At 43.7% G+C, this 16,140-nt stretch overlaps 1 protein-coding gene across 1 annotated transcript in view; it reads right to left on the bottom strand.

The window, feature by feature from the left end:
• The window catches only part of LRRC56 (leucine rich repeat containing 56), a 407,692-nt gene that overhangs the window by 164,033 nt on the left and 227,519 nt on the right, over nucleotides 1-16,140 (bottom strand). Inside the window, exon 10 of the mRNA XM_030201285.1 lies at nucleotides 1,603-1,812. Coding sequence (XP_030057145.1) covers nucleotides 1,603-1,812 — 210 coding nt within the window. The remainder of the gene's footprint in view (nucleotides 1-1,602; nucleotides 1,813-16,140) is intronic.

Raw genomic sequence — 16,140 nt, 5'->3', positions numbered from 1 at the left:
GTGCTTGGGGAATCCCCGAGGTGGGAGACAGCTTGCCTGAGGCTGGGGATGGTTGGGCAAGTCCTTGTCCGCTTTGGCAAAAGGGGAAGAGGAAGGGGGTGGGGAGTTACCTGCAGCCGCCTGAGAAACCATGTATTCTTTGTTTGTTTTGTATTATTAGTTTGCATTTCTGTTGAAGAAAGAGTGGATGCCTTTCAAATGATGGAGGTGGTGCGTCGGTGTGTGGTTGTTTCGTTAGTTTGGCAGCCAGTCTCCAGCAATTCCTAGGCAGGGAAGGAGTCCCCCTTCCTTGGTCGCTGTTTGCTGCTGGCTGGGTCGCGGGTAATTCTTCCAGCTGGGCCGCAGCTTGTCCTGTTCGCCCACGTCCCAGATGGTGACGGGCACGTTGTTTTCCGGCTCCTCTGACTCCATGTCAAGCGATCCCAAGTATAGTCTGTGCTATAGGCCCTCTGGCACTCTTCAGTACTGGAATTAGGCATTTAAAAATCCCCCCCCTCCCCCGGTCTATTTTTGCACATACCCACAGCAGGAATATTCTTCTCTTGTTCCAGCCGTGGTTCTGTGCTCTCCGTGCTGCACAGATAATGAGCCATTCTGCTGGGGAATGCTCCTCCCTTATTGTCACGTAGTTTCCTCTGATTGGTCCGTCTTACGTTGCCTAGTGTTGCCTGGGAACGGTGTTGTGATGGTCCTTTGTGTTTCAGAATGTTGAGGGTGTTTTTTCTGATTGGTCCGTCATGCGAGGGCGGGGCAGAGGGACATGGTCAGTGTTCTGGCTTCACCACCATGAATCCATGAACCCTTCAGTGAGTGACTGAGTGACTTCAGAACGTTGAGGGTGAGTTTTATTATAGTAGATTTATTTGATTTCCTTTTGTGATGGTTATTCTCATTTGGGGGTAAAATTTTTCTCTTATGCAGACATGTTTTTGTTGATTCTATTATTGCTCAATGTGTATCTAGGATTGAACACCTGAGCTTGGTTTCAAGTTAAATAAGGATAAAACTAAAACCTTATGGTTAAGGTGTTTGGACTCTTTTGTTCCATCTGATTTGATTCTAGCAAATAATTTGACATTGAACGTAGAAAACGTTTCTAGAGTTCTTCAGGTGCTTTTGCCACAAATAAATGCAGTGATTAAGACTTCTTTTTTTTTAACTGAATCAATTTAGAAATATTCGCTCTCGGTTTGTGGAAAAGCATTTTCTATTTTAGTTCAGTCTGCAGTTCTGTCTTACCTAGATTATTGCAATGGATTATACTGTTTGTTGTCAGGCCAGGCTCTATCCCATTTATTCCTAGATATTCAGTGTCGGGGTCCGCACATGGTCTGGCCGTGAATATCTGGGGCTCATTAGCCAGTGGCTGTCAGCGTGTAAAAAACCACAGATCGCCACCAGCTGAATATTGGCCGGACAGTTCTCATCCATCACTATCCCTGGGTACCATAAAGAATAAACTGCACAGCCCCCACTCACCACTTCCTCCAGGATATCAGAGCATTCAGCTGCATAGATTGCACATTGTCCTTGACCCATCACCACTTCTGTATATATCACAGGCAATACAATCACATAGATAATTGTTGGAAACAGAGTTACCATACGTCAGATCACTGGCCTCATCTTCTGGTGACATCTCATCTGATCCTACAGATTCAGTACCAGGACTGGAGAGGAGGCGTGCACTAGTGGGTCTTCCTGCACTCCCAGGCATCGAAGAGCCATGAAGTCTAGAAGCTGACACAAGCAGTGATGTTGCAGGCCTTGGGCTAGAATTTGCTTGTCGTCTTCCTGTTACTGGATCATTTTCTAAGGGACGTAATTACAAGATCACATATCAAGATAATGTCAGACTAGTCAATCTAAAATCTTTAGTACTATCTACCAACACACATAGGTCAGTCACTGAAAATTCTTTGTTAAAGGAATATTAGTGTCTAAGGTAAATATACAATGCCAGTAAATTTTGTATCTGTCCCTCAATCCCATATCTTGACATCCTTCTAGAGTAGACTCTCAGTAAGTCACAAATATAGCATAGCAGATGAGAGGCAAAAGTCTACATTAGACATATACCACAAAAATGGATCCAAAGCAAAGAAGGACAGAACAAAATACAATTCCCAAATGTTATTAGTTTATAGATAAATGACACCTAATATGGCCACGTTCTGAATTTTATTCATCAGGGGTGGGACTACAAGTAATACAAATATCCAGATCCAGATGTGCTCCCTGGCAACCACAGTGAGGGACCTTGTGATGGTTTTCTTGCCAAGATAAACGACTGGTTTGCCATTGCCTTCTCCTGAGGCACTGAAGGTTAAGTGACTTGCCTGAGGCCACAAGGAGCCACTGTGGGATTTCAACTTGGGCCCCTGCAGTTCCCAACTCACCATTAGGCTACTCCTCCGTTCCAGTACAAATATAAAAACACATAAAGAAGGCAAAAATATTGATTTTTCCATAAAAACATTAGCAATAAAAATATCTTAATGCTCGCCCCCTCCATACAGGTTAACATGCTTGGTAAAAACAATTAATAATACAAACTCGCACTTCATTGTATTATTCTGGAGAACAAAATTTGCAAATACATATAAAATACATGATATGGGTATAATTATATACACAGAATAATTAATCTTAATATACTCATTTGAAAAATCTACATACCAGTAACTGAGATGGTAATGAATCTTTCTTACCAGCTAATGTTGAACAAACACAGTTCTCTAGGCGGAAGTGACATCACTGAGCTTGACTGTCACTTGAAGCCAAACCTCCATGTCTTGACAGAGAAAATTAGCATTTATCTCTTCCACCAGAGCATGGTGGGAGATTCACCACTCAAGAGACGTTGCAGAGGAGTTAGCATGGTGGATGGTGCAGGAGCACGGCAACAATGACCACCTGTGGCAGAGTGTGGATCTTAAAAAGTTTGGATACTCGGGGCCAAAGACAAGCCACGTGGCAGAGCCCTCCGTGAGTTCTGGCGAGATGCAGAAAGGAGCTGGGTGGTCAAGTTCTGATGCAATAGTCTGAGCCAGAGGGAAGATCTTCTGTTTTGGTTCCAGGATATTAAAACTTAATTTAATGGCATGAAAAGTGAAGTTATGAGCCTGGTAGAAGGGCTGCAGAAGGAGATAGCAGACCTGCTCCCAAATGGATGATACAGAAACAGAAGTGACTGAGTAGGGTGAGATCCCACAGGGACTGCTATTACTACTACCACTATTACATATTTTTACAGTGCTACTAGAGATATGCAGCACTTTACATTAAACATGTAAGAGACAGTGCCTGCTCAACTGAGCTAACAATCTAATCAAGACAAATGGAACAAATAAGGTAGTATGGAATTACTTATGGTGGGAATGATTACAACAGCCATAGGTACTAAACAAGTAAATGAGAGGAGTTAAAAGAAGCCTAAAAAAAGGCGGGCTTTTAGCCTAGATCTGAATATGGCCAGCTTGACATACTGACTCAGGAAGGGACTGATGGATAATGTCCGTGTGCTAGGTAAATGGTAATGTTAACAGTGCTTGTAGTCTGCCAACTCTCAGTCAAAGGTTCAAAGCGAATAAAGCGAAGATACTTACCTGTATCAGGTATTCTCTGAGGACAGCAGGCTGATTGTTCTCACATGTGGTTCGACGTCTGCATCGGCCCAGGAATCAGCATTTTGCAAGCAAAATATAAACAACGTTTTGCCAGACTGATTTTCCGCCCGTCGCGTGAGCATGTCTCATCAGTTAAATCAAAAAGCATATAAAGAAATAAATAACAACTCCAAAGGGGAGATGGGCAGGTTTGTGAGAACAATCAACCTGCTGTCCTCGGAGAATACCTGCTACAGGTAAGTATCTTTGTTTTCTCCGAAAACAAGCAGGCTACTTGTTCTCCCATGTGGGGTATCCCTAGCAACCAGGCTCACTCAAAACAATGAATATTGGTCAACTGGGCCTCACAACGGCGAGGACATAACATAGATTGACCTGTAATCATAAACAACTAACTGAGAGTGCAGCCTGGAACAGAACAAAAATGGGTCTAGGGGGGTGGAGTTGGATTCTAAATCCCAAACAGATTCTGCAGCACTGACTGCCCAAACCGACTGTCGTGTTGGGTATCCTGCTGAAGGCAGCAATGAGATGAGAATGTGTGGACCGATGATCACGTTGCAGCCTTGCAAATCTCTTCAATAGAGACTGACTTTAAGTGGGCCACTGACACAGCCATGACTCTAACATTATGAGCCGTGACATGGCCCTCTAGAGTCAGCCCAGCTTGGGCATAAGTGAAAGAAATGCAATCTGCTAGCCAATTGGAGATTGAACATTTTCCAATGGAAACTCCCCTCCTGTTGGGATTGAAAGAAAAACAACTGGGCGGACTGTCTGAAGGGCTTTGTCCACGCCACTTAAAAGGCCAATGCTCTCTTACAGTCCAAGGTATGCAAACTGCTTTCGCCAGGGCGGGTATGAAGACGGGGAAAGAATGTTGGCAAGACAATTGACTGGTTCAGATGGAACTCTGACACCACCTTCGGCAGGAACTTAGGGTGCGTGTGGAGGACTACTCTGTTGTGATGAAACTTGATATAAGGTGCATACACTAACAAGGCCTGAAGCTCACTGACCATACGAGCTGAAGTAACAGCCACCAAAAAAAACAACCTTCCAGGTCAAGTACTTCACATGGCAGGACTTCAGTGGCTCAAAAGGAGCTTTCATCAGCTGAGTGAGAACGACGTTGAGATCCCATGACACTGGTGGAAGTTTGACAGGGGGCTTTGACAGAAGCAAACCTCTCATGAAGCGAACAACTAAAGGCTATCCAGAGATAGGCTTACCCTCTACACGGCGATGATAGGCACTAAGCGCACTAAGATGAACCCTTACTGAGTTGGTTTTGAGGCCAGACTCTGATAAGTGTAGAAGGTATTCAAGCAGAGTATGAGTAGGACAAGAAAGAGGATCTAGGGCCTTGCTGTCACACCAGATGGCAAACCTCCTCCATTTGAAAGAGTAACACCTCTTCGTGGAATCTTTTCTGGAAGCAAGCAAGACTCGGGAGACACTCTCTGAAAGAATCAAGGAGGCAAATTCTAAGCTCTCAACATCCAGGCCATGAGAGGCAGAGACTGGAGATTGGGATGTAGAAGCGACCTCTCGTTCTGGGTGATGAGGGTCGGAAAACACTCCAATCTCCACGGTTCTTTGGAGGACAACTCCAGAAGAAGAGGAAACCAGATCTGACGAGGCCAGAAGGGAGCAACCAGGATCACTGTTCCGCGGTCTTGCTTGAGTTTCAGCAAAGTCTTCCCTACTAAAGGTATGGGAGGATACGCATACAGAAAGCCTGTCCCCCAATGCAGGAGAAAGGCATCTGACGCTAGTCTGTCGTATGCTTGAAGCCTGGAACAGAACTGAGGAACCTTGTGATTTTATTTTAATTTTTTTATTTGTTACATTTGTATCCCACATTTTCCCACCTATTTGCAGGCTCAATGTGGCTTACATAGTACCGTAAAGGCATTCACCAATTCCGGTAAGAACAAATACAAAGTGATGCTGTGGTAGAATAAGGTTCATGTGTGACAAACGCGTTAGGGAATCATAGTGAGGAAGAGTTATTTTTTGTCCATTATGAGCTTTGTTTTCGTTGTGTTGCAGGGTTCTGGCATTTAAGTTGGATGGGTAGGGTATGCCTTTTTGAACAGGTTAGTTTTTAGTGATTTCCGGAAGTTTAGGTGGTCATACGTTGTTTTCACGGCTGTTGGTAATGCGTTCCATAGTTGTGTGCTTATGTAGGAAAACCTGGATGCATAAGTTGATTTGTATTTGAGTCCTTTGCAGCTTGGGTAGTGGAGATTTAGGTATGTTCATGTTGACCCTGTTGTGTTTCTGGTTGGTAGGTCTATGAGGTCTGTCATGTATCCCGGTGCTTCAACATAGATAATTTTATGAACTAGGGTGCAGATTTTGAAAGCAATGCGTTCTTTGATTGGGAGCCAGTGCAGTTTTTCTCAGAGGGGTTTGGTGCTTTCAAATTGCGTTTTTCCAAATATAAGTCTGGCTGCCATGCTTTGAGCGGTCTGAAGTTTCTTTATGATTTGCTTTTTGCATCCCGCATAAATTCCATTGCAGTAATCTGCGTGGCTTAGCACCATTGATTGTATCAGGTTGCAAAATGTTTCCCTTGGGAAGAATGGTTTAAGGCGTTTGAGCTTCCACATTGAGTGGAACATTTTCTTTGTTGTAGATTTCACTTGGTTCTCCAGTGAGAGGTTACAGTCGACTGTAACGCTGAGAATTTTCAGGCTGTCTGTGATTGGAAGGGTGCAACCTGGGGTGTTTATGTTTGTACGTATTGTATTGGGATGAGATGATGAGACAGTGTGTTTTTTCTATGTTGAGTTTTAGTTGGAATGCATTTGCCCATGAGTCCATGATGTTCAAGCTGAGCTTGATTTCGTTGGCGATTTCTGCCAGATCATGTTTGTAAGGGATGTACATTGTGACATCGTCTGCGTAGATGAAAGGGTTAAGGCCTTGGTTGGATAGGGACTTGGCTAGTGGGGTCATCATTAGGTTGAAAAGGGTCGGTGATAGTGGTGATCCTTGAGGTACTCCGCAATCTGCTTTCCACGGTGATGATATGTTTGAACTTGATTTCACTTGCTATGTTCTGGTGGTTAGGAAGTTGCTATGTTCTGGTGGTTAGGAAGTCTTTGATCCATTTAAGTATGTTTCTGCCAATCCTGAAGTAATCTAGGAGTCTTAGTAGTATTTTATGGTTTAACATGTCAAACGCACTGGACATGTCGAACTGGAGGAGAAGTATGCTTTTACCTGTTGCTGTTTCCTGCTTGAATTTGGCTAGGACAGTAATTAGTACTGTTTCAGTGCTTTGTAGGGGGCGAAATCCTGATTGTGACTCATGTAGTATTGTGAATTTGTCTATATAATCATTAAGTTGTTTGGTTACTATGCTTTCCATCAATTTGACTATCAGTGGGATAGATGCTACTGGGCGGTGATTTCTTTTTTTCTTGGTGTCTTTTGGTATTGGGGTGAGTAGGATGTTGCCATTTTCCTTAGGGAAGAGACCTTGTTGAAGCAAATGGTTTAAAATGGTTTAAGTGGGATGTGAGGTCCACTATGAAGCAGTGGTGGGCGGATTTTATTAGGTAACTGGGGCAGATGTCCAATTGATAATGAGTTTTTGAGCACCTGTTAATCGCCTGGGTAACTGTTTCGGCTGTGAGGAGAGCGAAGTTTGCCAGGTTCGGTCCGTAGGGTATTCGCCAGGGGTTGGGTCCAAACCATTGATGAAGTTATCGATATCGGTGTTGTCCTGAGGTAGAGTTTTACGTAGGTTTGCAATTTTTTCATTGAAGTATTTAGCAAGATTGTCTGCAGATGGGATGTCTGTATTGGTTGTGGTGACTGAGGTGATGTCTAGTAGTTTGTTCATGAGTTGGTATAATTTCTTCGTGTCTTTGTAATCCAGCCCTATTTAAGTTTTATAGTATGAGCTTTTAGTCTGTCTTATTGCGTATTTATATTTTCTTTGTATTTGTTTCCATGCGTTGAGTGTGTGTTCATCTTTTATTTTTTTCCATGCGCGCTCGAGTTTCCTGGATTGTGTTTTAATTTTTTTCAGTTCTTCGTTGAACCATGGTATCGAGTTATGTCTGCGTGAGGTTCTTGTTCAAAGGGTGCTATTTCGTCCAGTATGCTTCTACATCTTTTATCCCATTCTGAGAGGTAATATATGGAGTCCGTTCATGCTGTCCAGTCGTTATTGTATATCTGTTGCCAGAATGTTTCCGGGTCTATTTGGCCTCTTGTGCTGTAGGTTGCGTGTTCTTGTATGCAATGTGAACCATTTTTGCGCCATTTTAGGGATAGGTTTAGTTTGTACTTGTCAGTCCATGGAATTTCTGTCCATTTGATTTCTATTGTTAGGTTCTGGTCTATGGACAGTTTGTGTGAGATCGAGTGTGTGCCCTTGCACATGGGTTGCTTGCAAATGTGGGCACTTACGATCCCACATTCCTTGCATTCTCGTGCGTTGGTAGAGGTTGGGTCTTCTAGGTGAAGGTTGATGTATCCTACTGTTTTTAATTACCTCTTCTTATAGACCTCTTTCTGACTCCGTCACACGGGGGACTAAAGGTACTTATTTCATATAACAGATTCTGTATAGTTTCTCTGACCTCCATTGTCACCCAATCACAAGGTCTATTCTGGGGTGGCATTAGGAGCCGTAATTGAAAACTAATTCCCATAATTACTGCTTTCTGTTTGTTTTCTGGATCTAGATATACTCTGGGCCATTTATGTTCCCACATAAATCTTATTAAACATCTGTCTAAGTTTCTGCAAAGACTGAGTGTCACTTGTATATGATCTACCTTGTAGGCTAAATGTAAGGTAAAGAGAAGATAGAATCAATAAAAATAAAGACAGAGATAGGTTTAGATAGATAGATACATTTTATTTCTTACCCAAACACAGGTCTTCAAGTTGATACAAATACAGACATCAGATTCTGGTTTCAGCCGCACAGGGCTTCGCCGTCTGACAGAAGCTTCGGAGAAGACTCCCAAACTAAGCCAAAATCTCTCCTCTTTTATACTCTATCTTCTCCATAGAAGTGAATGGTGAGATACCTAGCTCCTAATATTTCGCAATTTCTGAGATCATACTTTCCCATGCGATCTGCTATCTGATGTACCCACCTCCTTCCGTTCTCAGCTACTGCTAATTATCAACATGTTTTGGGAAGCGTTGAGATAACAGTTTCACATCTTCCGGCTGCAATACTTTTCATACCTTTCTCATGAACTCTGTATTACCTCTGTATCATTGTATACCAAAACTAATAAGCTCCATTTTATTCATCTGATCTTTCATTACAGATGCTATATTTGATTTAAAAATTGTACCAATTTGTGTCAGAAGTCATTATTCAGACCTGCTCTTTGCAGATTCTCAAATATTAATTCACTTGCTTGTTCTTTGGCCTAGTCAGTATTTTTTTCCCAGTTGTTCTTGGCTGCATAGCTTTGGCCATCACTATTCCAGTGGTAGCCTTAAAGCTAGGCCATATATTAACATTCCCCTCTTCACCCTATTCCATAGGGTGACACCAGGGTTAACGTACCTTGGTACCATCCATTCCAGAAGGTATTCTATGAGGCCATAAAATTATCTGAGTCTTAAGGTCAACTGGTACAATTTGTTTCGTTTTTCGGTTTGAAAGTATCATCTTGGCAGTACTTCAATTATGTCAATCCTACTAACACTTATGGTTACTACAATATAATTTTTCTTCAACCTTTTAATATGCAGGTTCTATCTTATTCTTATGTATGTCAATATATTTATATTGTTCTAAATCACAAATTCATTGGTTATATACTGATTATATCTTAATTATACATTTGCATAGATTTGCACAATTTATCATATCATCTTATACAGCTTTATATGGTTACATTATATCCCTGTGCGCTATTATCTGATTGTACAGTTGCAGACATCTCTCCAGTGTCTCTAACAGTTGCATAGCGATTGGTCCTTCCCAAAGGGAGATAGTCCAATGGGTTATCTCCTGTGGTGTTGGGAAGGAGGTTTTCGTGCAGGGTATACTGTCCCGCTACTGTCTTTTTCATTATTGCGGTTTCAATTAAGCGTTCTACTAAGCCTCTAGCACAAGGGATTATGCAACATCCTACTAAAACAAAAATTGCTACCACTATGATTATAGTCGTGGCAGCTGAAATGATAAATGTTTTCCATTTACCAAAAGCTCTATCCATCCAACCTGTCCAGGATGTATCAACACCAGAGTTCTCTGCCAATTCTTGCGACAGTGAGGTTAAGCCTTCTAAAGCTCTGGTAATTGATCCATCTGGAGCTGTATTGTTGGGGATAAAGGTGCAACACTGGGTGCCTATCTTTTGGCACACCCCTCCATCCGCTGCTAGAAGTTGGTCAAGAACTAATCTATTTTCCAACGTCATCCGGCTAGTGGCGTCTAATTGTGTTGCAATTCCTTGAACTGCATCCCTAGTGTAATTTACAAATCTCTGCTGATTGTAATATATATAGTTGATCCAGTCAAGATTCTTATTGATAGTCGCCCACCAAAAGAAAACTGATTCAAATCCTGCAGCTATCTGGTTTCTGGCTTTAAACTCATCAGGAACCCCTCTTGGAACTCCAATAGCATCTATATAGACCCGATCATCAAAAGATCCAGGCATTGCATTTCTCTTCACTCGTGAGGAAGAGCTGCTATGAGGAGGAGGCAAGGATGCTATAATGATTGGAATGACCAATTTGACTAGGGCACATCTGCCTGTCCAATTGTTAGGAAGTGTATGGCGGATAGTGCGGGTTCCACAGTACCACCATATGTCTGCTCTAGCTTGTGAGAACCGTGTTAGGTTCAGATTTTTCAGAGTCCCATTTCCTAAGGTTGTGTTACAATTGGTTAAGTTTCCTAAAAACCGTGTCTTTTTCACCCCATATCGTTCCAGACATGTATGATATTTGGTAGCAGGATTTGGAATCCTGAATGCAGGTGGGACCCTCATCCGAGGGGGTAAGTAGGGGTGGTGCTCGTCAAGATGTTGACAAGACTGATTTATGTCCTCTTTAACCTGCAATAACTGCAACATACACCAAAATCCATCTGGATCATTTTGGAGATCTAAGGGGAAAGGAACAACTGTTGGTTCAGCTCTTGCATGGGAACAAAAATAACAATTAGAGACATTCAAACTCTCTGTAGTATAATGTGCCCATTCGAGCCATAGGTTTGTCTCTCCAAATCCTGTTTCCAGTGCCACTAAATCTTTAGAATTATTAATTGGTACAATCTGGTAGGGAATTTTTATTTCTGGGATCTTTGTCGGCACTAAAGGATTGGTCGCTGTAGGTTGGGCTGGGGGTGGAACAATCTTGAATTTTCCAATGGGGTCTCTACCTGGGGCATCAATTCCTATGGAATAAGTTCTGTATGTAACATCCGTTACTCCTCTAAAAGTGATAGCCACTGGATTACATTTGGTCATTTGGCAGAGGCCAGTGACTCGCAATTTCATGATGGAAATGCTCCTTTTTAGATCTGGAATCTCAGTACCTGAGTAGGGAACCCATGAACCTGTATACCACCATACTTGTGCCCAACTTCCACAATTGGGGAAGGGACACAGGTATACTTCAAAAGCTGACAAATATTGCTGCACAGGATGTGCCCCACACATTGTGTAAGCACACACATCAAGGGTGATAGTGGTTGTGTCCTTGGTAGTGGGTAATGTTATTTCATAAGTGGTTGTAAATTGTTCTTGAAAATTTGTTAGGTACTGTGTTCCATGTATCGTGGGTGTGGTGAGCACACACAACAGGAGGGCTAAGCACTTCATGTTGGTAGTTTTCATAATGAGGCACTGTATCACAATTGTACGAAAGGTAAGTAACGGCTACTGATTAAGGAGAGCGACAAATTTATCCCAAGGGTTTTAGCAACAGGTATTTGGGTATGGGGGGTAAATTCTAATAGCCCCTATTTCAGTAGGATCTGGAATTTGGAAAATACCATATACTTCCAAAGGTCTCGATCCAACCTCTCTGATAAACAGGAAGGGAATCCAGTCAGTGCCCAGTACAGCGTATGTAATTACCCAAAAATCTACAATGTCACCAGTTTGTGGCCTGATTAGGAGGTCGTCTGTTTGTTCAATTTGTAAGCCTAAGATTCCTCCAAACAGTAACTGAGTGTGTGTAACCGTACGGCTAGGACCTAATGTCCAACTGTCAAACAAAGGTTCACACAGTGTGTGGTATCGGGTGAAGGGGTCCCAATTTGTGTCGTCTTCTGGAGCAGGGTCCCAATGAGGATGAATTAATTGTCTTAGATATTCTGGGGGTTCAGGGATCAAGTGTGCACCTAAATTTAAAGGCGACGGTGGGGGAGAATCAGGTGGAGAAGGCGGAGTGTCTGGTAAATTCTGGGACATATATTGATGGTCACTTAGGCGTGTGGAGCTATCTGGGAGGACGAGTGGCTGGGACGGTGATGTTTGACGTGGCTAAAGTAGTATGTGTGGGAGGAGGAGCGTCACTAGCAGGAACCAAAGAAGAAGGAGGAGGGGTGGGTCGTAATTCAAGCAAGGCAATATTATCCTCAAAAGTAGTTGTACGATTGGGGACAATATGGACCGAGCTACTGATAGGATTGGGAACAGTTGTAGAATACAAAACAGGAGGATCAGTGAGGAAAGGAGTAGTTGCAGAGGTTTCAATAGGATCTGGAGGATTGCCAGTTGAAAAGTCTGTCGTGGCAGATGTGTCTGCCCAGGGGGTGGGATGACTGGTGGCAGCGGGGCTGATCTTTGAGATCGTCTGGGGGGGGCTATATCCAAACGGGCGTGTGATTGTGGTGTACTGTTGGAGTTTTGTGTAAGATGCTGTAGTAGGTGGTAGAGCAGGAGTGGATGCAAATACAGAAGTAGTTGCAAGTATTGCTGGGGTAGTCGCAAGTACTGAAGTAGTTGCAAGTACCGTAGCGTTTCCGGCTGGCAAGGTAACGTTGCCAGTGGGAAAGGCTGTAAGTGTGATCCAAAGATCCAAGAGGTTGCTGTCAGCAGTATAGGGAAACAAGGTAGTGAGAAACAAAATCAAACCTATACACAGTATGATCATGCACACGAGTCCAACAGCAAACAGTCTGGCAGATGGGAAGCAGAAGAAGAGGGTGTACTGATGTAACACCGTTACAGCAGAGGCAACACTTGGACGAGCGCTGGTTCCGGCCTTGTCGTCAGAAATGGTGTCGGCTTCCAGATAATTGTCATCCAAGTCTTTGGACCAATGGGAATTTGTATCAGATACCTGTTCAGAGTCACACTTATGTAGAGAAACAGTCTGTAAGGGGATAAATACTTCTGAAGTGCACAGCGGCGGAACTTGCTGTGGCATTTATCTGGCTTGATTCGGGAAGTACCGATGTAGCATGTCGAGCAGCTCACAGGTGTTGCTGTGCAAAATGTTTACTGTTGAAAACACAATGGACTCTCGTTCTTCCGGGGTCAACTGTCCTGCTAGGTTGCGGACTTGGAGAAGATCATCTGCCAGATTGCGGATTCTGATGAGGCGGATGCGAAGATCCACGTAGGGAAGTGGAAGAACAGGAACTGTGGGAGGTGGAGGTGAAGAAGGCAACTCAAATACTGGTTCAGATACAGGTGGTTGTTCAGATGGTGACTCTGGAGATTCTGCGAAGGCTTGGATAATAATGTCAGCCAGATCAAGGAGGTGTGATTCAGGAGAGGGGGTAAGGAGGTTAAGTCTTTGGTCAAGTTGATCAAGATGATTAAAAAGTGTTGGGTGCGGGGTCGGTGGTCTCGGGCTCAGTGGCGGTGGTGATGGGGTTCGTGGTGGGACTGGTCTCTCCAGTGACTGCTGTGCTGGGAACATCAATGGAAACATCCAGGAGACCTGATGGGGTATTTGGATAAGCTCGTATATCTTTCAGATGGACCCAGGATGTGTGGTCCTCCAGCTTTGCAGCTGTGGCTGACAGGGCTTCTATCTTGAAGGGCCCAACGTAGATCGGATCTCGCCAGGTCTTGTGCGTGTAATAACGCCGGTGCACCAGATCGCCCACTTTATAAGGGGGGGATCTATCGGCATCACAATCCCCTCTTCTGTCCGAAATGGCCTGTGGAATTGAGGACAGAGAACTTATAATAGTCTGCAAGATATCCCAATATACTGAGTATTGATCGGGTACTTGAGTGTCTGGATTGCCAGGTATGAGTCGCATCTGGCGACCTGTACATAATTGGAACGGCGTCAGTTTAAGGGAAGAGGATGGAGTGGCACGGAGAGATAATAGTGCCAAAGGAAGGGCATCAAGCCAATTCTTTATCCCATTTGCCATAAGCTGACGCATTTTTGTTTTGAGCAAGCCATTGTATCGTTCAACCAGACCATTACTGGTGGGTTTGTAAACACACACAGTTCTGTGAGTAATGCCGAGTGCAGGAAGAAGGTTCTGCAACAGTTCATTTACAAAGTGGGTACCATTATCTGTGGTAATTTTGCCAGGAATCCCAAATCGAGGAATAATTTCAGTGCACAGTGATTGTGCCATCGTTTGGGCGGTTTCTCTAGAGCAAGGGAACGCTTCTACCCACTTCGAGAAAGCGTCCACGCAGACAAGCAGATACCGTTTACCACGAACGGGCGTCTGCATATCTGTGAAATCGATATACCAATGTTGGCCAGGTCCCTGGACAACAGGTAAATGACCTGAAGGAATAACAGGTCCTCGTTTAGGTGTGTACAGAAAACATTTGTAACAATTATGAACTACGGTGTGACACATGGGCATCATTTGGGGAGCCCATAATCTGGAAGACAATTGAACATACAGTGTAGTAGCATTTAAATGTAAGGGGTAATGGAGGGCATGCAAAAGAAGAGATAAAACATGCTGTGAAATACATAATTGCCCATTAGGATGGGTCCAAATTCCATTCGGATTTAGAAAACATCCTGCCTGCTTCCACAAAGTGAGTTCTGCTTGTGAAAGGGAGGAAGTGAGGGTAGTGGAGAAGTCTGAGATTAAGGATTCTGAGGGAGGGGACGTTACAGGGGGCTCAGATTCAGGAGACAGCAGGGAGGTGATGACAGGAGGGGTGTTGAAAGCAGGTGGGATGTCAGGGGAGGAGGATTCAGAGGGTGTTGAACCCGAGGGAGTAGAAGGGGGTGTCTCAAATAGAGGCGCTTCGGACGCGAGTACAGGAAGTGTAACATCGCAAGTGGATATAGTAGGAAGATTGGAAAAGGAAGTGACTTCACGGGCTAGTTCATCTGCAGCATGGTTACCATTAATGGCAAAAGAGAAAACTGTCTCTTGATGTGCTTTAATCCAGGAGATACTGGTGCGAAGGCCTTTTTGATGGCGCTTCTCCAGTGCTTCAAAAAGTGCAGTCCACAAAGGTAAGTGACTTAGGGGTTGCCCGGTAGAGGAGATCATACCCCTCTGGTTCCATTTGCGAACATGGGAATGCAAGGAAGTGAATACATAGTCTGAGTCGGTGACAATGCTCAAATCTGAGTGTAGTGCTTTAAACAGTAAGACATACAGAACTGCTGCAAGTTCTGCGGTTTGGGCTGTGAATGAATCAGGTAACCTGAATTGTATAGGATCCAGAATATCTTCTTCTGGTGTATAACGGAGGGCGGCAAAACCGGCAACTCCGTTTTGCTGAGAACCATCTGTAAACCAAACCTCGCCACTTTGCAAGATTTCTGAATACAGATGGAGTGAGTCAGGAACAGATAATCGGGTAGTGCACTCATGGGGAAAAATAGCATTCTGTGCTGTCTCTGTTACAGTGAGTAATGGATCCAGGCGTTGAAGATCAGTTAAAGTTAATGGGTGAATAGAGTGCACTACACTGAACAAAAGTACTTGATACTTTTGTAACCGGCAGACAGTCATGTGACTGATCTGTTTATCCAACAGATATTTAACATCATGGGATGTGTGAAGAATCACTGGAAGGTGAGGAATGTAGCTGTATAATTTTGTAACAGCTGTGCTGGCGGCAACAAGGCCTTTCTCACAAGTAGCAAAAGCTCTTTCGACAGGTGAAAAAGTACCCGAAAGATAACCACAAGCAAGGTCATCATGTTCTTGAGTGATCAGGCAAGACCAGGTATCCTCAGTATGCACAACCCAAAGGTGCACATCCTGAGAGACATCAATGGTTGCCAATGGTGAGGAAAGCATAACATCCTTTACAAGGGCCATAAGATCAGCTGTTTCTTGAGGTGTAAAAAGAACGGGTTCATGTTTTGCTTTCTGTTTGCCTTGTAGTTTCATATAAAAGGGCTGAGTCCGGGCTGAATAATTTGGTATCCACAGGCGACAAAAATTTAACATGCCAAGGACACCTCTGAGATCAGAAATGGTGGTGGGCAAACGCAAGGAGGAGACATGTTGCAAAGTGTCGGGACCTAGGCCCTTCTGACGGGGGCCAATGTGATGGCCAAGGAAGGTAACATGTGTCTGAGCAACTTTTAATTTCTTTCTGTT

This window comes from Microcaecilia unicolor, chromosome 4 (genome assembly GCF_901765095.1).
Source record: "Microcaecilia unicolor chromosome 4, aMicUni1.1, whole genome shotgun sequence".
Classification (NCBI taxonomy): domain Eukaryota; kingdom Metazoa; phylum Chordata; class Amphibia; order Gymnophiona; family Siphonopidae; genus Microcaecilia; species Microcaecilia unicolor.
Note: the sequence above shows the minus strand (reverse complement) of the source record. Positions and strands in the feature narration are given on the sequence as shown.